The 23,116-nt window shown below is 29.7% G+C and overlaps 2 protein-coding genes across 2 annotated transcripts; both read left to right on the top strand.

Annotated features, from left to right (window-relative positions):
* The first annotated feature begins 3,146 nt into the window (after nucleotides 1–3,146).
* LOC110603456 (polyadenylate-binding protein-interacting protein 5) lies at nucleotides 3,147–5,514 on the top strand. Its single transcript, XM_021741190.2, has 3 exons — nucleotides 3,147–3,363; nucleotides 3,899–4,350; nucleotides 5,073–5,514. The coding sequence occupies exons 2-3, from the start codon at nucleotides 3,931–3,933 to the stop codon at nucleotides 5,241–5,243; spliced, it is 591 nt and encodes a 196-aa protein (XP_021596882.1). The 5' UTR covers nucleotides 3,147–3,363; nucleotides 3,899–3,930; the 3' UTR covers nucleotides 5,244–5,514.
* A 12,978-nt stretch (nucleotides 5,515–18,492) lies between these two features.
* Nucleotides 18,493–20,707, top strand: LOC110603463 (dnaJ homolog subfamily B member 4). The gene is made up of 3 exons (XM_021741197.2): nucleotides 18,493–19,149; nucleotides 19,288–19,715; nucleotides 20,150–20,707. Exons 1-3 carry the CDS (start codon nucleotides 18,985–18,987, stop codon nucleotides 20,586–20,588), a joined length of 1,032 nt encoding a protein of 343 aa, XP_021596889.1. The 5' UTR covers nucleotides 18,493–18,984; the 3' UTR covers nucleotides 20,589–20,707.
* Nucleotides 20,708–23,116: the final 2,409 nt, after the last annotated feature.

Genomic DNA, 23,116 nt, shown 5'->3' with positions numbered 1-23,116 from the left:
TAAATAAAAGTAAGGTTCATGAAATTTTTAAACCAAAATTTAAGTATTTTATGTAAAAAATAAATTAAATAAATTTAAAATTAATTTAATTTAGTGATAATTTATATCAAAATAAAATTATTTATTTTTTAATTAAAAATTAGAATCGAAAAAGTAAAATCTACTATCAAAACCTAAACACGGACAAGGCAAAATAAAAAGCAACAACAAAGAAAATTATGGTGCGGTTATTATCATTATGGTTTTTTATTTAATAAAAAATATATAGTTTGTGGGTTTGTTAGTGTTATATTTTTATTTTTATTATTTATTTAAAAATATTTTTAAAATAAAAAATAAAGACAGAATATTATAAATATTAATTTTTATTATATATTTTATTAAACTATATTATTCTACTTTATAACTTTTATTAGATTATCGTTAATAATTTTAAGATTTTATCTCAAGATTAATCAAATACATTTTATTTTTAATATATATTTTTCCAATTATTATTATTTAATTTTATATTATGTAAAAATTTATTAGTTAATTTTTTTACTATAAAAATAAATTAAATGTATTAATTAATTTTAAAAAATTTTTAAAAAATATACTAATTAGTTATAATCCTTAAATATTTTACTATTTAATATATATAATATGAAAATTTTATTAATTAGAATCTCTGCATATAATATTTTAAATTTTTTTATAATAATAAATTACTATTTAATCTCTATAATATAAAAAATTTATTAATTAGTTCATAATCTTAAAAAATATATTAAAATATTATTGAGGTATTACAAATATAATAATTAGTCATTTTATTAGTTTTATTTGTTAAATATTATATTATTTAATTTATATAGTTTGAGAAATTCATTATTAAATCTTTAATTTTAAAAAAAAATTATTAATAAATCTAGATATTTTAAAATTTTATTTATAATATTTAATAATTAAAATTGATTAAAATTAATGAAGGAATCAATCAGTAAATTTTTAAAATTTTTAAAATATTTTAATGTAGTTTTTATAATCAATATTAATTATTAAACTTTTTTTACGAGAAATAATAATTTTTATTTTTACAATATTTAATAACTATTAACGATAAAATTAATTAGTAAATTTTTTAAAATTTTAAAAATATTTTAATATAATTTTTAAAATTAAAGGACTGATTATTGAGTTTTTTTATTTCATATAAATAAAATAATATTTTTCTTATTATAATAACAAACACTTTATAAAAATAATTTACAATTTATTTTTCTGTATAATTATTTATAAAATTATTTATACTTTTATTTATTATTAAGTATTATATTTTAAAAAAATATTTTCTTTCTTATTTTTATATTAAAAAAAATAATTTCTTATTTTTATATAAAAATTTATAAACTTATTTTTATTCAAACAATTTTCAACAAAAATGTTGCAGTGTTACCAAATGTACCCTTAGTTGTCACACTCTCAAAACCATTACCCTCCCCCTTCTCTCTAGAAAACTCTGCCCAATATCGGAGAGGTCGCGTTTGACCTCCCTTCCCTTCCCCTCTTCTTGATTTAGTTCTATTTTCTAGTCCAGTTCTTAGCAGTTTTTTTTTTTTTTTTTTTTTTTTTTTTTTTTTTTAATTTTTCCTTAGTGGTTAGTTGTAGTCTTTGTTTTGGAGTTTTAGTACCCACTGTTTTTTAGTTTATTTCATTATTTATTTTCCGTTTCTACTTTTATATAAATCATAAATTATTAATAAAAATTTAAAATATATAAAAAAAAAATTTTTACGATTCAAAATATATAATACTTCATTTTATTTAAAATATTATTTACTTCCAAATATTATTGATAGGAAATAAAGTTTTCTAAATATAATATAATCACAATAAAAAGTAATTGTTAGGAAAAATAACTATTTAGTCCATTAGATTTAATAAAATTTATTAATTGGTCTATTAATTTAAAAAATTCATTAAAAAAATATTTTTAAATTATAAAAAATTTATTAATCAGTCTTTTATTAACTTTCGATCCCTATAGTATTAATAAAATTCATTAATTAGTCCATTAATTTTATAAAAAATATATAAATTAATTTCTTCTACTCACATATAGCATTTAAGACTTTTTTTTGATATTTAATAATTAAAATTAATTGAGAGACTAATTAATAAATTTTTTAGTACTTTAGAAATATTTTAATATATTCTTTAAAATCAATAAATTAATTAGTGAGATTTTTTATATTATAAAAATTAAATAGTAATAGTTTTAAAATTATATAAAAAGATGGACATATTATATTATAATCTTATTATATTAAAAAAAACAATCCAATTTTATTTTATTTATTTGAGCGTTTTAATAGTAATGTTTAAATTGTTTTGTGAATAAAATCAATTTTACTTTATTTTAACAAAATACATTATAGAATATAATAAATTTTATCCGATACTTTAATTAATTATGGCATATTTAATTGAAAAATTACTATTAAACTAAGAAAAAAATCATGTAAATTAAATTAAATAGAATTTTGAATAAAAATTAATTTTAAGTCAAGTAAATTAAAAAAATAAATAAAAAATAAAAATATATATTAAAGTAGGCATAACGCTAGAAAAGTATGTATTAAATTACACCTCCTTTAAAATGTTTTCTTTATCTGCATGACAATTTTTTTTTTCTTTTTATAATTGTCATTTTTTTGTATATATACATGGACACATAAATATAAATTATTTAATTTATTTTTAAAATTTATAAATTAAAAAATAGTGAAAAGAGGAAACTAACTTAATAATTATAATTTTAAAATTTATTTTTTTTAAAGTGAAACATTTTGTGATTCATGTTTTTCTAAAAATAAAATATAAAATATATCTTTTTAATTATTATAGGATTAAAATAGCAAATACATTGTACGTTTAATACTGATTGAAGCATAAATGTAAGTATCAAAATCCATTCATATTCCTACGAATATTTATTGAAAAATAAATAAACAATTAATTTAAATGTATGTAAAATTGGCAAAATGTACATCAAAAATTGAAAAAACAAAATCTCTGTTAAAATTTTCTTTATAAGTTAGAATACGACGCCGCTTGGCTCATGCGGTCATACGAAAGGCAATGAAGCGGTTACAAATAACCGTGGTGCCAAACGGAAGAAACGTCAGTGGTTCCAAGTTCAGAGTAATTATTAGCTCTCAATTCCATTATTTCTCTATTTTCTTTCTCAATCGCTCTCTTCTTTCCTTCGATGTCATTTAGCCTCAATCATCCATCATCCATCATATCATCCGAGAATTTCATTTTTCATATCATCCGAGAAATTTCCCATTTAGCCTTAATCATCCATCATTGCAGCAGGTCTGAGTTCGTCTCTATGATTATGTTATTCGATTATTGTATTTGCTTTGGTTATTGCGATGAAATGAAGATCAGGATTGATATTGATATTACTTGAATTTAGCATTATCTCGGTTTTTGTTTTATTTTGTTTTTTGGGTTGATTCTCTGTTATAAGCATCAATTCGAGGTTTATAAACGATCATGATTATTCTTTTGGATCATTTGACTGGATTGTTTCTTGATTTTAGTTGAGTTTTGGATACTTGTTTATGAGAGAAAAGTAGAAGAATGTTGCGTTTAAGAGGTACCAAGGAAGAATAATTAACTGCAAGTTGGTCTTATATCGATTATGATATTTGTTTATTGTTATATTCCTTTCCGAGGAAATGTTCAGAAGTATAAAGGGAAAATAAGTGGAAATTTTTTATTGGATCTCTTGTGCAATTCGATTCTTTTGTTTCCTTGGTTGATGGGTCTTGGAGAAGTTTCTAATGATTGTTCATGATCTGAATAATGCTTTTCCCCTTATTTTATTTTATTTTTTTTTTTTCAGTCAGACAGCGATAAGGTTTCTAAATTACTGCAATGAAGCCAGGAGATTCTACATTGAACCCTTATGCAGCATCATACATACCATTGTTTAAAAGAGAAGCAGCTGAAAAAATTGAAGGTCCTGGAGTAACCTCCAAAGTCGCTCAAGGTGGCAATCAAACTGTATGGAATAGACCTGTAGAACATACCACACAAAACAGGCAGCACAATCAAGCTTCTTCCATTCATCAAGCATGTGTACCGAAAAATCATCCTGCTCCTGGCTTTTATGGTTCATCATCACAAAGTTTAAATGAATTGACAGACAATCAGATGATGGATGAGGAATCTGACATTGATTTGGAATATCTTCAGATGACTTTTCCTGGCATATCTGATGAGTCTCTTAATGATGTCTATATGGCAAACAAGGGTGACCTGGAGGCCACTATTGATATGTTGAACCAACTTGAGGTAAATTATGTCTTTTTCTTTTTGGGTGGGAGTGGTAGTGGTCGTGGTGTGGGCTTGGTGATTATTCCTAATTCTGGCTACAAATGATGAAACATGATGAGGTATTATTGCTAAATGGTGAAATGATCAACTCATTATTACGGTAACCAATGCAAATATGTTTTGGACTTAGATTAGTGGGATTAAACTAAATGCAAAGCTAGTCCAACTTGAAATGTTATGCATGTATATGTTGCTACACCGTGTCTCTTTTTTGTCTTTATTGTTTCTACTCTTCTTCTTCGTTCCTCAATTCATATACTTTGCTCACATCATAAATGTTTTTCTCCATTCCATTTGGTAAATATCAGAGTTGATAAGAGTGACAATGTCCCCATTTTGTGCAACAATCAAAAAGTTTCACGGACAATTATATGACAATTTCCTTGCTTGAAGTTAGTCGGCTGTTTTATCAAGTTGTTTTGCTACGTACGCCACACATTTGACATAAAGAAATCTCTTCAAAATGGATATTTTACTCTGGTCAGATCTGTTGTTATCCCATTTGAGCTGCCTTTAACCCATACCATGCTTACTAGCAAACTGATGGCTTGAGAAGCCCTGCATCTCGAGACAGGGATTTATTTGTAGAATTGCATTCTCAGTAACTTAAGTTTGTAAATCTGAGTTGATGCCGTTACTTCTTTTTGGATTATCCTAATGTGATGTTTTTCTGTCTACAGTTTGATTCTTTTGAGTCTCCTGAAAATCTTCCTGACACCTTGGACATTGGAGATGTCTCTGAATCTGGATCTTCAGCTGAGTGTTCATCTGTGAAACTGAAAAGTGTTGTGGGTGAAGCCAGTGCCTCTTCATTGGGTTCTGCAGCCCCAGAGTCCGTTAGTGTCACCTGATTGAGTTGGTGATTTGCTCAGTTCTTGTTTTGTTTTCTTAAATTGTGGATAGGAAGTATATGAGTAGGAAACATTTCATTTGAGATGGGAAAGAGATACATATATTGCTCATCTATGGGTGTATAGTTCTGAGGTGCTTGTTCCCAGCATGCTTTCGTTTGCTTGTTCTGGGTTCTTTGTGTCCACTATGTGTAAAAAAGCCCCATTGAGCGATAAGAATGTAGGTTATAGTATATTATGAAATGGCAAGTGATATTTGGCTCCTTGAAAATGATTTTTATTTTGACATGCTGTGCTTCGTTTTATATAAAATTTCACGTCGATTTGCTGGGACTATGCACGTTAAGCTTGAAATTTTAGTACTTGACTGATTTCAATTGAAAAGTCAATGGCTCATTTGAAATAAATTTTATGCAAGTAAGAGAAATGAATTCAATTATCAGACAGTGACATTATTATGATCTATTTTCTATTTTCTAAAAAAATAATGATTTTTTTAAGTTAGAAATTAAATCCTTCTATTTATCGGATTAAAAAAAATCATTTGAATTAAATTTGGCAAATTTTTAGATTCCGGGAAAGGACAGAGAGAACAACCAAAAGCTATCATACCATGCCGGCCTTCATCTTGGGTGACTCACTTTTACCATTCCGGTAAATTTTCATTTTATAAAAGCCTTGATCGGCAGCGTTGCAACGCAAAAGAAGTGGTAATATTATTAAAAGCATGGGCAAAATACAGAACAAGATGCCAAACGCATTGTTGCAACCATAAAAAAGATAAAAATGGACGAGCTTGAAATTTAGATAATCGGAGAATTATCAACGTTTCAATCATGAGCCTATTTTCTCCTGTTTGGGTAATTACGGAAGCACCGAGGCTACCAACATACGCAAGTTGTTTTGCGCTAAACTATAGTGAACGGAATGAATCTCGGAATCAGCGTACATATGGTTTCTTTAACTAGATTGTTGAATCAAATTATATTTATTAGCAAAAATCATTTTTTAAATTTCTTTCCAACTCGATTATTTCTACTTAAATAATACTTGAATAAATTTATTTTATATATTTTAATTGATAATTTATATAAAAATATAATTTTCATTTTAACTAATAATATTTTTAAAAAATATTTAAAATTCTAATTTTTAAATAAAAAATATGAAATTTATAAGATATTTCTAAAAGACATTCTTTCTTCAATGTTGGTTGACTTTTGCTTGAAAAAAAATTTTATGTTTTTGTTACCCTCTCTTGGTCAATCCAACTTTATATTTTGTGCCAACAGCTATTGCTCTCTCAAAATTTTAATAAACATGCTCTTTTAATGGCAGAACTGAAATGAAAGATAGCGATATTAATTTCATTAATATGAAGATTACTCAATTTAAATAATAAAATAATACTAAAATTTATATTGAGTGAGAAAAAAAGGTGAAACTAATTTTTTAGTGCCACAACTAGTCAGGAAAAAAAAATGCTAACTATGCATTGATTTAGTTAGGGGTGTAATCGAACCGAGTCGAACCGAGCTTTGTAAAGCTCAAGCTCGTTTATTAAAAAAGTTTGGAAGCTCGAGCTCGACTCGAGTTCTAATATTTGATTCGAGCTCGACTTGAGAATTAAATATTATAATCGAACTCGATTCGAGCTCGACTCGTGAAAGACTCGTTCGATTTAATAACGAGCCTAATTCGAGCTCGAGCTCGAAAAGCTCGATTAAGAAGCTCGTTAATAAAACTCGAACTCGAACTCGGAAAGCTCGATTAAGAAACTCGTTAAAAAAGCTCGAGACCGAGCTCAAAATTAAAAAGTTTGGTTTGAACTCAAGTTCAGGCTCGAGCTCGAATTAATAATTACACTTTAATCAGTTTTTAATCATCATTAATTTAAATAATATAAAAAAAAGCAAGTGTACATAAAAAAAATTACGTAATACAATTTATAACTAAAATAACACAAATAAATATAAATTCAACAACATAATAAAATTAGATTACACACAAAGTTTAATATCAAACGAATAAAGTTGATTCCAACTTCCAACAGTTGAAACAAGTTAATATAATTTAATTATCTTCATAATCATCTTCATGCTTGTTCAATTAGTTAACTTAAATTTCAACTTCAACATCCATATAACCTTAATTAATTATTATTAATATACTTTGATAATTATTATCATCTTTTATATTGTATGCTTAATTATATACAAAAAATTTTTTATAATTATACTTTAATTTTAAAATGTATATAATTTTTACAATTCAATTTATCATGTAGTACTATAATTTTAAAGAATACTTATTATAATAATTAATATTAATTATTTGTGATTATACATTAATTTTATGAAATCTTATTATAATAATTATATACAAAAGATTTTTATAATTTAATTTTAAAGAATATTAATTATAATAATTAATCTTAATTATTTGTAATTTTCAATACTATAATTTTCAAGTATTTATAATAGTTTAAATTTTATAACTTTATAGTTATTTTTATTTTTTTAATAATATATGAACTTGTTCATAAATTTATTTAACGAATTGGTTTACCAATTTATTTAAACAATATTACTCACGAGCCTATTTAACGAGCCTGCTCGTGAGCCTTCTCAACGAGCCTGTTCGCGAGCCTTCTCAACGAGCCAGCTCGCGAGCCTTCTCAACGAACCAGCTCGCGAGCCTAAAAACGAGCCAGCTCACGAGCCTTAACGAGCCGAATACTATGGAGCTCAAGCTCAGCTCGTTTAAGTGACGAGCCTCAAAATTGAGCTCGAGTTTGGCTCGTTTAAAAAACGAGCCGAATACTATGGAGCTCAAGCTCAGCTCGTTTAAGTGACGAGCCTCAAAATTGAGCTCGAGTTTGGCTCGTTTAAAAAACGAGCCGAACTCGGTCGAGCTTTTATCGAGTCGAGTCTCGAGTAGCTCACGAATAGCTTGTCTCATTTACAGCCCTAGATTTAGTAGGATCAATTGCTTAGACGTAGAAATCAAGAAGAGCCAATAAGAATTTAGAAAAAGATGAAGTGCATAATGCGAAAGAGATTTATTTCATCTTATTATTATCACGAGATACAACAAAAATTACAAAGGTTAAAAATTATTATAAGAAGTTGGAAATTGCAATGACGAGGCCCATGTGGAAAGGATACTTCATGCCCATGCCAGCCTTCAGGTTATCCTTTGCTGCCTCTAAAGTCTTTTTCTAGAGCTTTAATTTTGGTATGTAAATTGGTCTTACACCAATTAAACAACATGTGCCTACATCTTTTGAGTTTTGAGCTTGCTTTCATTAGCTTGTAGCCCACATCCTACTCATTCCAAATATCTTTCACTATATTTTCCACTTTCTGATGATCAGACCAGTTTTTATAGAAGATGAATCTCTTTTTTATCTTTTTGCATTCAGGATTAAAGTAAAGGAGAATCGGCCTATGATTGGAGCCAACATCATCCAAGTGATTAATTATACCATTAAGAAAGAGAAAGATCCAGTATGGTGTGGCTAAACCCCTTATCCAATCTTTCCTCAATGTAGTATGGATAGTCCCTCATGTTATTCCAAGTCATAATCGATCTTGCAAACCACAGGTCAAGCAATTTCATCTTATTAACAAAGTGCTTAAAGAGAGTGATTATATAATTATAATGGACACAACCTTCCAGGCCAAAACAAGTCCCCCTGCCAGACTTACAGATTCAACAATCATAAAATCAAGATAGTCACATTGCTTCAGCTTCCTACTAACAAAGCCTGACTAGTTTTTTGTCTCCATAATCCATATCACTTCTGGAGAATTAGAATTTACAATCAATTTCAGATTATAGAACGTCAGGAGAATTCCCATATCTTAACAGTTTCATCTTAGTATTCTCACAATTCCAGGTGGAGCCACTTCTAGATAGCTACCTCTATTGTCTCAAGTAGCAAATTTTGATACACATAATTTTTTATTTTCCTAGTCCTCCATTGAACTACCTAGAACTAGCTTCCCTTTCATAAATTTTTATTTCTCTATTTTAAAAACTCAACATTTTTGTTTTTAAAATTTAATTCTGTCAAAAATTTCTGTTAAGTTAATGATTTACAGCTAGTCAAAGGAAAGAGATTAAATATAATCTCAAAAATACCCTTATCAATAATAGAATGAAAAAATTATTATTTAGTCTTTATGGTATGAAGAAACTCACTAGTTAGTCCATCAGTTTTGAAAAATACATTAAAACGTCTCTAGCGTTTTAAAAAATTTACTAATTAGTCTCTCATTTAATTTTGTCGTTAAACATTTTACTATTTCGTCCTTATAGTTTTGAAAAACTTATTATTTGATCCCTTAAATTATTAAAAAATTTACTAATTAGTCCCTCTATCAGAGGTATTTTAGATTTTTTTTATAATATTTAACGACTAAAATTAAAGAAATGACTAACTAATAAATTTTTAAAATGTCAGGGACATTTTAATATATTTTTCAAAACCGAGTAACTAACTAGGAAATTTCTCCATACCATAAGATCTAAGTAGTAATTTTTCCTAATAAAATTCCTTCTACCCTTCAGATTCTCATATTTCTTTCATCTACATTTCACACCCACTTCATTATTCATGTCTAACCCATATCCAAAACAACAAAAATTTTGTATGTTAAAAACTCATTTTGTAGTAATTGAGAAGGAGATGGAGGATCAGCCAGTGACACTAGCGACTGACGACGCATGTAGCAAGTGACTCGAGTGGTTGGAGACACAAGCAGTGAGCAGATGCGAGCGCATAGAGATGAGAGCAGTGAGTGACGCGAGTGGCTGGAGACGCAAGCAGCGAGCGACGTGAGTTGTTGAAAATGCAAACAACGAGCAATGCGAGTGGTTGAAGACATGAGCAATGAGCTATGCGAGCTGTTGGAGATGCGATCAGTGAGCAGTTGAGTAGCCAAAGATCCAACGAGTGAGTGATGCAAATGAGAGGCGCATCGGGAGGCAAATAACGGGAACAACTAACAACTCGAGTAGCGGGCAACTGGAGTAGCGAACGGCAAGTAAGCAACTTCTATTGAATTTTAATTATTTATTTTTAATAATTTAAATTTTATATATTTTGATTTTTATTATATTTGCTGTCTTTGAATCTTGAATTTATTGAAGTTTTTATTTGTTTGTGGATATTGAGTTTAAGAATTTCTTTATTAGATTTTCACGGAATTAAATTTTAGAAACTAAAGTATTGAGTTTGAAAAATAGAGAGATAGATCTGTTAATTATGTTATATTCCAGGGATAAAAAAGTTTTTTTTTTTATTATATTTGTTGAGTTTGAATCTTAAATTTATTAAAGTTTTTATTTATTTGTAGAGATTGAGTTTGAAATTTTTAGTTTGTTACTTTGATTTGTAAATAGATTTTTGTTGATTTAATTTTGTGAGAGATGCACCTATAAAAAATTTGTAAGAATTAAATTTTTGGGACTGAAGTGTTGGGTTCTAAAAAAGTAGTTCATTTTTTTAATAGTATTTTTGACTGATGATCTCTAATTTTGAAGAAATCAAACTTCACTGAAGCGTTGGTTCTTAAAAATAAAAGGACGAATACGTTAATTTTGCTATATCTCATAGACAAAAAAAAAAAAAACATTTTTTTTCCTATTTAAAAATTCAATCCTTAGAAAATACTGTATCATGAGACATCAAACTATCCTTAATTAATTTAAGATTTACTGAGATGAAAGTTATATTTGAGAAATATCTCCACTTAACATATATAGAGTTGCAATATAAGTTCAGATGCATAATTATCTTAGCTCCAATTATGTTATTTATGGTTTAATTATTTTAATGGATTTATTTAAAGTTATTTTACGTTAGAAATGATCATTCGATCGAATCAAATCAAATTAAATAAATTAAAAAATAAAATTTTATAAATTTATAAAAATTGGACCAACTTAGAGAAAAGCTGAATCGAACTAAACCACTTTAATTGGATTCTATTTAGTTTGGTTTAGTCGATTAGATTTTTAATGTGCTTTTAATTTAAGATTTTATTTTTAGTATTCTAAAATTAAATTTAAGTATTTCTAATCTTGATTTTTTTTTATAATAATGACCACTAAATAATATGACACGAAAAAATTAAATTTTAAATTGAAAATTAAAAAAATTAAAAAAATATATGTCAAATTCATATATTTATTTATACAAATCATTCAAAAATAATTATTCAGTTGAATTTAATTTTACTAAAAAAATTTTGACCGAAACTGAATTGAACTGAAATAATCAAATTTTTTAAAAATCAATAAAATCAAATTAATAGTTTGAATTTATTCAGTTTAGTTGGTTGTTTTTGACTTTGAGAACCTTCCTATACTAAGAATTAGAGTTAAAAAAGCTATTTAAGCCTCCTTTTGTTGTTTTGCATTTTTTATTTCAATTAATAATACTAGAGAAATTTGTCCTATTCTTATTTTGCACTATGTTAAGTAAACTTATCAAACTTATTTAATTGATATCACTCCATAATTTTCATTTCTAATCACAATAATTAATTGGAAATATCACAAAATAATTTCCGAAAACTATGTAGGCATCGTTTATTAATTCTTGATTACAGTTGATCTTGAATTTGGTATCATCTATTCTAAAATATTTTAATTTTTTTTTCATTATTGGGTTCTTTCTTTACTTTTAGAGTTCTTAGATCCTTGTTTTTTCCCTTAGTAGAGAGTATTATTGCATTTTGTTTAGTCGATCAATTTTTTGATAATTAAAAGAATAAAGTGTAGATCATTGATTATTTTTTTTTGGATACTTCATATCTACAATTATGGATAATGAATTTTCATCAATGGAACATGAGAGTGCAAGCGACCATTCGTCTATTGATGCTAGGAGTGAGTATTTAATCAGTTTGGTTTAAAATCGAACAGGACAAACTGAAAATCAAAATTTTAGTATGTGTGAAAACCGAATTAAATTGATTTTGGATAAAAATTAATTCAAATCGAATCAGTCTGATCTAATTCGATTCAATTCGGTTCGGTTTGTTCAGTTGGACTTTTTAATAAACTTTTTATTTTTTACACTTTATTTTTAATATTCTAAAATTTAATTGAAATATTTCAACTTTAATTATAGTCTAATCTTTCTATATTATGAAAAATAATATATTATTGTTATTAATCGGTTTGGTTCGGTTTCACTATTTTTTTTTTATCAAAATCGGATTGAATCAAAATTTTTAAAAATAAAAATTAAACTAAACCAAACCGAAAATAAATTAAAAAATCAAATCGAATTTTTTGATTTGATTTATTTATTTTTCGGTTCGGTTTCTAAAATCCTACTAGTATTACAGAACGTTTCTTTGGTCATTTAAAATGAAAATAGACCAGTTATTACTTGAAAATTTACGCTGAAATTAATTTAGAGCAAAAAATTTCAATTTTCTATCCTTGTTTTTTTTTAAGAAAAAATTGTGTTTTTACTTATTTTCTATTATTACTTATAAATGAAATTACTAAAATTTCTATTAAAAAATCAAATAAAATATTTTACTTTTTGGCGTATGTGATTATTAAATTTATATATTTTATCAAATTAATTATTTATAAAATATATGAACATAATTTGATTTATTAAATCATATTTATAATATAAAATACATAAATTTTCTAAATTTGATATTGTTATTTCACTGATTTCGTATGGCAGGTTTCGTTATGCATCACTGGAAGTTTATAAAAAGTTGAAAAATGCAAGTTAAAAAGTTTAAAAAGTGAAATTAAATATTTCATTGGAAAATTATAAAATGAAAAAACAAAATCTAAGTTATTTGGTTACACTATTGAATTTTAATTAATTATTTTGATATATAAATTACTTCATCACTCTTACCCCTGAATTAAAATGAATAAAAGCACACTATGTCCAACACTTTCTCTAAATTTTTTTTTAATCATATTAACCGATCAATTTAAGTCATAGGTTTTAGTTGTCATAAAATTATATAATTGAATCTTTACTGGATTAATCTAACTAATTTTTGAGCAACAATCAACGTATAATTATTGATATTGTAGAGATTAGATTGATGACGTAGCCGGAGCAGAACTACGCTGTGATTGGCTGGACCTACAAGAAAAAAAGTGTGAGATAGTGCTGAGTGTCCATGACAGTTATTCTGACGCTGAAGTCAGTATATTGAATAATAGAAAAAATGTAATGAATTGTGTAGACCTTTTGTGTAAGAGAATAGTGTATTTTTGCCTCTGTGATTCTTCACTTTTTATACGATAAATATAGCATTTTCTAATAATCCGATAATGATGTGATCGGTTTGCTGGTGAAGGATCTTTACTGGCTAATTGGTTGGGAATCCCGTGATCGTAGGCGTAAAGAAAATTTGTTGATTGTAGCTATTTAACGGTAACTTTCTTATGGAGACTCACCCTGAAGTTGAGAGGGCGAGTTTGTTCAACCTGAGGCCGACCTGTCCTGAAGCGCTTGGGTCTTCCTTTCTACAGGTGGGACCGCGTATTAGTTTATCAAATCTTTGCCACGTGGCCCTGTCTTATAGTAACAACTCACTGCCTATTTTGGGTGATTGCTGTATAATATCAGAGATCCCCCACTGGTCTTTGATTCTTTAAATTCGAAAGTGTCCGTTGTCTTCATGATTTGGGGAATGTGGTTTGTTTGTCCAGGCTGAGCGCACGATGTTCTTGCTTTCTTCTTACTTGCCCTGTCGACCAATCAAGTCCGAGATCTTGTCTATCAAAAATTGGTCCCAGTAATATAATAATACCTTGACGAGTTTTCTGAGCATTTTCTAGCCCTTGCAAGCTCCTTTCACTAGAGTCTTCCGGAAATTTTTCAGTCCTGATGGATTTTTGGGCATTTTTTAGTCTTTGCGAACTCCTTGGTCTTTTCTAGCCTTGACAAGCTTCCGGGCATTTTTCTAGCCCTTGCAAGCTCCTTCGCTTTTTCTAGCCTTGTAGAGCTTCTGGACATTTTTCAGCCCCAACGAGCTTTCGGACATTTTTCTAATCCTTGCGAGCTTCTTGTTCTTTTCTAGACTTGTTGAGATTTCGAGCATTTTCTAGCCCTAACGAGCTTCTTGCAAACTTCATTTGCTCACTTGGCAGCCTGTCCTGCCTTTATCAATCGTCAAAAAGTCTCGCCTACCTACAAGGGGCCTTCCTCTTTCACAAAAAGTTTTAGATTTCTGGAAGTATTTTGTAAGACCAGCAACACATGCCTGTGATTCTCTTTGTGAGACGGGATCAATACTCTCGATCGCGTGGCCTGGCTCATACTCCCTTACTATCTGGTCATTGAATGCCTTAGAAACTTCCTGTGAAGCAGGACTAATACCTAATCTTCTGGCCTACTGTATACCCATCTTGAGGTCTGACATGAAATACCTTAGAATCTTTTTATGAAGCGAGACTAACCCCTGGAAGGTCGGCCTGGCGTGTACTCACCTTGAGGCCTGACCTCAAATATTTTAGAATCTTTTTGTAAAGCAGGGCTAACACCCGAAAGTTCAGCCTGGCGTGTACCCACCTTGAGGACTAGTCTCAAATGCCTTAGAATCTTTTTATAAAGCCAGACTAACACCCGGAAGGTCGGCCTGGCATGTACCCGCCTTGAGGTCTGATCTCAAATGCCTTATAATCTTTTTATGAAGCAGGACTAACACCCGGAAGGTCGGCCTGCTATGTACCCGCCTTGAGGCCTGGCTTCAAATTAGGGGTGAGCATTCGGTCGGTTCGGTTTAAAACCGAACCGAACTGAATAAACCGAAAACTGAATTTTTAGAGTTTATAAAAACCGAACCGAACCGATTTTGGTCAGAAACCAAATTGAATCGAACCGGTCTGATTCGGTTCGATTCGGTTCGGTTTGATCGGTTTCGATTTTTAATAATTTTTTATTTTTTACACTTTATTTTTAATATTTTAAAATTTAATTAAAATATTTTAATTTTAATATGATTTAATTTCTCTATATTATTGAAAAAACATATTATTATCACTAATCGGTTCGGTTCGGTTTTTTCGATTTTTTCCTGATCAAAATCGAACCGAACCGAAATAACCGAAATTTTTAAAATTAAAAATCGAACCGAACCGAAATGTATAAAAAACCGAACCAAATTTTCAAATCGGTTCGGTTCGGTCGGTTTTTTCGGTTTGAACCGAATACTGCTCACCCCTACTTCAAATTGCTTAGAATCTTTTTGTGGAGCGAGACTAACACCTGGTCTTCTAGCCTAGCGTATACCCACTTGCGGCCTAGCATCAAATGCCTTAGAAATTTCTCGGGACTAACACCTGGAAGGTCGGATTGGCGTATATCCATCTTGCGGCCTAACATGAAATGTTTAGAATGTTTTTGTAAAGTGAGACTAACATCCGGAAGGTCGGCCTGGCATATTTCCACCTTTAGGCCTAGCCTTAAATGCCTTAGAAACTTTTCAAAACTAACACTCGATTTTCTGGCCTTGCGTATACCCACCTTAAGGCCTGGCTTGAAATGCCATTTGTGAGCGACCCATTCCCGGATGGCCTTGTGACCTTTTATAATTTTGTTTCTGCAGACCAAAATCCGGATTATATGCAAAACCTATGCCGGAGTATATGTGGGACCCATGCCACGATGGCCTTTTATGAATTTATTTCCGCAGACTAACGCCAGGATTATATGCGAGACTCATGTCCGGATGGCATTGTTGTTTTTTATGAATTTGTTTCCTCAGACCAACGTTCAGATTACATGCGGGACCCATGCCGAATGGCTTTGTGGCCTTTTATGAATTTGTTTTCGCAGACTAATGCCCGGATTATATACAGAACCCATGCCCAGATGGCCTTGTAGTCTTTTATGAATTTGTTTCCGCAGACCAACACTCGGATTATATGTGGGACCCATGCTTGGATGCCTTGGCGATTTCCTTATGGCCTTTATTCTTGTGTCCACGGTTTCATCCATTCAACGATTCTGATTTTCCTATCAAAAAGAAGTTTGAAGAATGCATCTTACTTTTATAATATTTTCATAAATCACAAATATTTCTTTAAGGATAAAATAAAAGACTCAGTCGTCTGACTTGATCAATTTCAAAACTCAAAGTTTGAAACACTAGCTGAACATCTATGTCATTCTCCTTATTGTCACCCCTAGTAACACTTAGTCCTCCTGTAATCACATGAATAGCCCTCATAAGTTTACTGTCAGGAGTGGTTTTGAAAATTGTTACCTCGAGCTCGACTCTCTTATCTTTTCTACTCTTTCTTATGAAATTTCAAAGTGTGTCGTTCCTTACTAACATTTTAATCTCGTCTTTCAATTGCCGGCACTTCTCTATTACATGTCTGTGGTCTTCATGAAAATGGCAATACCTAGTTTTGTCTCATTTTTTGGCGTTCTTAGGATTGAGTTGAGAGGCCACCTGATCTTCTTATCGTTTTTTCTAATTTATATTAGAATATGTGTTCATGAGTCGTTCAATGGGATATATTTCTTGTACCTACATTGGCCATTCCTTCCTCGGGAGACCGGGTAACTTCTATAGTCTCCCTCATACTTTTGTTTCTCCGACTTTTGTCCTTACTTTTGACCCATCCTTTGGTCCTCTTCCTGTCCTTCTTGGTACCTTTGAGTAACTCGTACCAACTTTTAGCTGGCGTCCTTCGAAGCACGTCTGATGGCTCTCCTTCCTCAAACTTGTCCTTCCTTTTGGACCATATTTGGATTGCCTTTGTTCTAGTCCCTAGGGTACCTTTAGAGACTTCTTCCCTTTCCCTGGGAGCCACGAGTGACGCCTTTTTCCGAACTTTGTATTGCTCGAAAATAACCTGCAACCTTCTGATGTACTGGAGTATCTGCTCAATGCTCAGATTGTTGGGATCTGCCTTGCTGACCATAGAAGGTGTGCCTTATCCACTGCCAGGAGCGGAAGAAATGTTAGCATCCTCATCGGTAGCGACCTTAGGAGTAGCTCGTGAATTGTCGGCCATTTTGAGAGTTAAAAGAGAGATTTCTTTTTAAGAGAGAAGGGATAAGAGACCAGTTTTAATCCAAATGAATAAAGAGAATTCAATAGATTCTTTGATAACGGAACCAAATGATATTGTAGAGATTAGATTGATAACGTGGCCAGAGTAGAGCTGCATTGTGATTGGATTGCCTTGCAAGAAAGAGAGTGTGAGGTGGTGGTGGATGCCCATAGCAGCCACTTCAACGCCTAAGTCAATATACTAAAGAAGAGAAAGAATACAATGAACTTTGTAGAGTTTTTGTATAAGAGAATAGCGTATATTTACCTCTGTGATCCTTTCCCTTTTATACTGTAAGAAGATGGAGATAAATATAACATTTTTTGATAATCCGCCAATAATGTGATTGTCTTGCTGGTAAGAGATCTTCACCAGCTAATTGGTTGAAAATCTCGTGATCGTAGGCGTAAAAGAGATTTGCTGGATTATAGCTGTCTAACGGTAACTTCCTTATAGACACTCGCCCTGAAATTGAGAGGGCGAACTTGTCCAATCTAAGGCCAACCTGTTCTGAAACGCTCGAATCTTTCTTTCTATAGATGGGACTGCGTATTGGTTTATCAGATTTTTGTCACGTGATCTTATCTTATAATAACAACTCACTGCAGTCTATTTTGAATGATGACTGTGTAGCATCAATTATACTTAATACGAAGTTTTGATTATAAATAATGAGATTATAGCATTAAATTAAATAATTATTTTGATGAATTGCGGTTGTCCCACATTTTTAGAAGAGAGAAAAATAAAAGAGTTATTGAAACTGAATTACAATCAAATTTTATTGATTTTTTACTAAATCGTACTAAATATAACTATACATAATTTAAATTTTATCTTTAAAATCTTAAATAAATATTATTTAAATAATTATTTAAATTTAAATATTACATAAAATATTATATTATCGGTAAACTGGATCAATCTTCAATACCTAGTAAAAATTAGGAGAGGAGTAATTGGATCAGGCAGATCCAACGTTCAGTAATAAATCTAACCTGGTGGCTGGCTTTTTATCTATTAGGTTAGATTGATTTGATTTTAATATTTTAAATTCAGAATTTTATAAATTTTTAGTAATGTATCATATATAAATAACAAGATTAAAAAATTGCATGATATGGTTGGTTGGTGATCATCGTGTACCATACAATGGTGGGAAAAGAAAACAACAGAAAACGAAACGAATTTTTTAAGACCAAACGCTGAAACAGTTGGTTATGCATCTTTCATTTTTTTTCGGTTATTAAATCCCATATTAACATTGACTTGGTCTTAAAAAAAAAAATCAAAACGAAGAAATCTTCGGACAAACTCTAAAGAAGAAGGAACCTAAGATCAATGTGTTTTCCATCTAGAACCCCACATGTTTGAGCTTTGATTCTCTTGATCTTTCATTCCTTCGTCAAATTCTGAAAATTTAAGGTTATACATTGAAAATCTTTTACTTTACAGAAAGATGTTAATTTTTCTGTTGGTCTCATGGTGAGAGATCTAGAGAGAGAGAGAGAGAGAGAGTTTAATCTAGAGATCTTGTTTCAATGATTTAGGTGGATAGATGATCAAAAGAACATCTTTGATGATCTGGGTTTTGGTGGAAAATTTGTGATTTGATTGATGTACAGCATCTGGACGTAGATAGATTGTTGGGCTGTTGAATTAGAGAGAAAAAATGGGGGTTGATTACTACAATATATTGAAAGTTGACAAGAATGCCACAGATGATGATCTAAAAAAGTCTTACAGGAAATTGGCAATGAAATGGCATCCTGACAAGAATCCCACCAACAAGAAAGAAGCTGAAGCCCAATTCAAGCAGATCTCCGAGGCCTACGAGGCATGTTTCTCTTTTTTCCTTTAATTTAATCTTAATTCAAACATGGGTTTGATTCTACGCTCTTGAAAAATTTCAACTCAATGTTTGTTTGTGATATGAACAGCAGCTGATTTTGATTTGTGGTTATATTGGCATCAGGTCTTGAGTGACCCACAAAAGAGAGCAATTTATGATCAGTATGGTGAAGAAGGATTGAAAGACATGCCACCGCCGGGCAGTGGCGGATTCCCATTTGGAAACAACGGCGGCGGTGGCGGTGGCAGCGGCGGCGGGGGGTCGAATGGTTTCAATCCAAGAAATGCAGAGGATATATTTGCAGAATTCTTTGGGAGCAGTCCTTTTGGATTTGGATCATCAGGACCTGGAAGGTCAACGAGATTCCAGTCAGATGGAGGCATGTTTGGTGGATTTGGTGGAAATGAAAATCTCTTTCGGACGGGCAGCGAAGGGACTGTGCCAAGAAAACCACCGCCAGTAGAAAGCAAATTGCCATGCACCCTTGAGGAGCTACACTCTGGATCAACAAGGAAAATGAAGATCTCTAGAACCGTAGTTGATGGCCATGGGTATGTTCCTTACTTTCTCTCTCTCTCTCCTTATTTTATCTTTGGTCCTTTCAAAATATATCATTATTTTAGAGGGTAATTTACCCAGATGGTAGATTGACTTGAGGGTTATAACAGTAAATTAAAGCATAAAAATTTTATTTGGATTAAAGCTCAACTGTGCCCCTAAACTTTTAGTAGAAGATCAATTTTATCCAAAATTAATTTTTTATAGAGAAAAATGTTAGGATTTTAGCAGAGGGGAAGAGCCTTCTATGACAGAAATGAGTTTTTATGTTATATAAATAGAAGTTGATGGGGTTTTATGATATAAAATAAAATTTATACATGTTAATGTTACAACCAATACTATTTATGTAAATTACCCTTATTTTAGAACTTAGAATTGCCAATTGCTTAAGCTGATTTCATAATATGCAACTCAAAATGTATAGGCGTCAAGTGCAAGAAACAGAGATCCTAACCATTGATGTGAAGCCAGGGTGGAAGAAAGGAACAAAGATTACTTTCCCAGATAAAGGAAATGAACATTTGAATCAGCTTCCAGCAGATCTTGTGTTCATCATTGATGAAAAACCCCACAGTATCTACAAGAGAGATGGCAATGACCTCATTATAAACCAAAGGGTGTCATTAGCAGAAGCTCTAGGAGGGACTACAATAAATCTCAATACACTTGACGGTCGTGAGCTAAGCATTCCAGTGCAGGATATAGTTAGCCCTGGTTACGAGCTTGTCATTACCAGAGAAGGTATGCCAATTGCTAAGGAGCCAGGCAATAGGGGTGATTTAAAGATAAAATTTGAAGTGAATTTCCCAACAAGATTGACACCGGATCAACGAGCAAGACTCAAGAAAGCCTTGGGGGGTTAAAGATTGATGAATCTCCTTGTTTGGGTTTTTTATCAAACAGTTAGAAGTCATTTTATTTGAAGTCTCTACTACATTCTTGTAAAAGTGAGCAAATAACCCTTTTTATTGTCTTTATTTCAGTTTTTAACTTGTTTTTTCCTTGTAAAAAGACTGCTAGATATTGTACGTACTATCAGTAATTTTGAGGATAATTATTTATGAAAATTTAATAGTCCTGTTTTAAGACCCACGCAAGCTTTGTCCCTTGCCGTCCCGCTTCTCTTTGATATTCAATCCAACAATCTATGCCTTAAAAAATCTCTTCAATTCATTTCATTTATATATAATCTCTCTTTCACCAAACATTCCTTCTTCTCTTCTCCCACAGTCCTAAACTTTGATTTTCTCCTTTTTCTCTTGTTGCACCTCGCTCATGGCACCACAATAGTTTCATCTACGTTGATTGAGATTTCTTCTTCTTTGTTTTATTTTGAATTCTCGGTTTAGATATCTATAGAATTGATTTGAAATTTCATGAAAAAATCATACCAAATTAATTTTTTTTATTTGATTCTATTTTATTTTTAATTTTAATTGAAATTCAATTTTTATTTTTAGATTCAGTTTGAAACTGAACTAACTAAATTCACAGGCCTATGCATATGCTCTGCCTGTAGATGTGGAAGCTGTGGCTTATTTACTTCTCCACAGGATGAGATGGTATTCATGATTGTATTTGACAGAGGGGCTCTTGAGTATCACTATAGGTGTCATTAAATTCTTATATATTTAACAAATTTACTAATTCATTTTTATTTTAAAATTATTCAATTAAATTATCATTATATTTTATAAAATTAAACTCTTTTGTTTTGTTTATTTGTGAAAGAAATTTTTACTATTTTTTTACTTTCTCTATTATTTTTCAATTTAAAAAATTTACTTTTCATTTTTAAAATTTCTAACTCTAAATTCTATTTAAATTTTTTTAAAATTATTCACTCATTATTTTATTTTATTTTATTTAATTTTATATATTTTTTATTATAAGTAATTTTTTTAATTTATTTTACTTAATTATTAATTTACATGATTCAAATTATATGAAAATAAATTTTAATAAATTAAAATTTTTTAAAAAAAGATCAAATTTTATAGTAAAATATTTTTTTTATATAGATTTTCATGTTAGTATTGTAGCAAAAAGAGTGTTTTCTACTTGGTCAACTCTATAATAAAATTGGTGATGAAGTATTGAATAATTAATCAATAACTTATATTTCAAGATATATTTATAAATATCGAAAATAATATCATTATAAATATATTTTAATTAATAAAAAAAATTGAAAATAATCATGATTTAATAATAATAATTTATTAACTTTTTATAAAAATTTATTTTTTAAATATGTATTTATTTTACATATTTTATTTATATTAATTATTTATTTAAATTGAAATTCTGGAACTAAATTTCTGATTTTTCCACTGATAATTTATATCCTTGATGTAATAAAAACCACTAATAAAAGTTAAACTTAGGTAAAGGTAGAATATATAATTTAATCTTTAAATTTTATTTGAAAAGTTATTTAATATCATGTATTTTTTATTTTTTATTTTAAAATGGCATGTATTTTATATTAACGTTTAATATTTGACTTTTATAAGAATGTAAGTACTTCAATTTTACACACGTATATAATTTTGTATACATTTTAAAATTTTAAAAATTAAAAAATTATATTTGATAAAATTTAAAGATTGAATAGTTATATTTTATAAAATTTATATATTAAAAAATTATATTTTTATAAAGTTTATGAAATGTTAAAATTAAAAAAATAATTACTAACTGATTTTTTATAAAAATTAGAGATTAAATTATATATTTGACCCTTAGGTCACTCAACAGTCGTTAAGCGGCGAAACGAAGAGGCACATCATGATGAGGTTGAGATCTAGTTAGGTAGTGAGCCCATCACGTGAGAACGTTTATTTAGATGTGAGATTCACATTGCCATTAGCATCTTTTTCTTAGATTATAATAATATATAAATTAATTATTATTATTTTATTTTATTTTTAAAAAATCTATTAAAATATCTGTTAATATTTAATAAAATTTAATATATTCATCAATTTCAACTTAATAGTGTTTTTCCTGACCCTTTCCCTCCCAAACCTCAATCCTCGAAAATATCTTCTCATCTGGTCTGGCATCCTCCTTTCCCTGGCATTATCAAACTTAATTATAATATGACTTAAAAATATCAATTTTTTTTTGTTGTTGTTGCTACTAGTAGTGCGGAGTCTGTGTTTCATGGATATTCTAAGAAACTTTGGTATTCCTACGCTACTACTCAAAAAGCTCTTGCTATTTGAGAGATTGTCAAGTGAGCTTTAGATGTTGGTTTTCACGCTATTAAATGTGAGACCGATTGTTCTCTTTCACATGCTACTCTTTGTGGCTTCAATCTCTTTCCTTCCTAGGACATTAGTTCCACTATTTAAGGCTATTCTCCATTCTCGCACCCGCTTTCAGC

The sequence above is a fragment of the Manihot esculenta genome, chromosome 16 (assembly GCF_001659605.2).
Source record: "Manihot esculenta cultivar AM560-2 chromosome 16, M.esculenta_v8, whole genome shotgun sequence".
Classification (NCBI taxonomy): Eukaryota; Viridiplantae; Streptophyta; class Magnoliopsida; order Malpighiales; family Euphorbiaceae; genus Manihot; species Manihot esculenta.
This window is presented reverse-complemented; position numbering and strand designations above follow the sequence as displayed.

What these genes read in the sequence shown, in the direction of transcription:
- LOC110603456 (XM_021741190.2), top strand. Translation starts at nt 3,931, where the DNA reads ATGAAGCCAGGAGATTCTACATTGAACCCTTATGCAGCATCATACATA. An exon ending in ATATGTTGAACCAACTTGAG is followed by an intron (nt 4,351 to 5,072) that starts GTAAATTATGTC and finishes TTCTGTCTACAG; the next exon opens with TTTGATTCTTTTGAGTCTCC.
- LOC110603463 (XM_021741197.2), top strand. Translation starts at nt 18,985, where the DNA reads ATGGGGGTTGATTACTACAATATATTGAAAGTTGACAAGAATGCCACA. An exon ending in AGATCTCCGAGGCCTACGAG is followed by an intron (nt 19,150 to 19,287) that starts GCATGTTTCTCT and finishes TATTGGCATCAG; the next exon opens with GTCTTGAGTGACCCACAAAA. An exon ending in ACCGTAGTTGATGGCCATGG is followed by an intron (nt 19,716 to 20,149) that starts GTATGTTCCTTA and finishes CAAAATGTATAG; the next exon opens with GCGTCAAGTGCAAGAAACAG.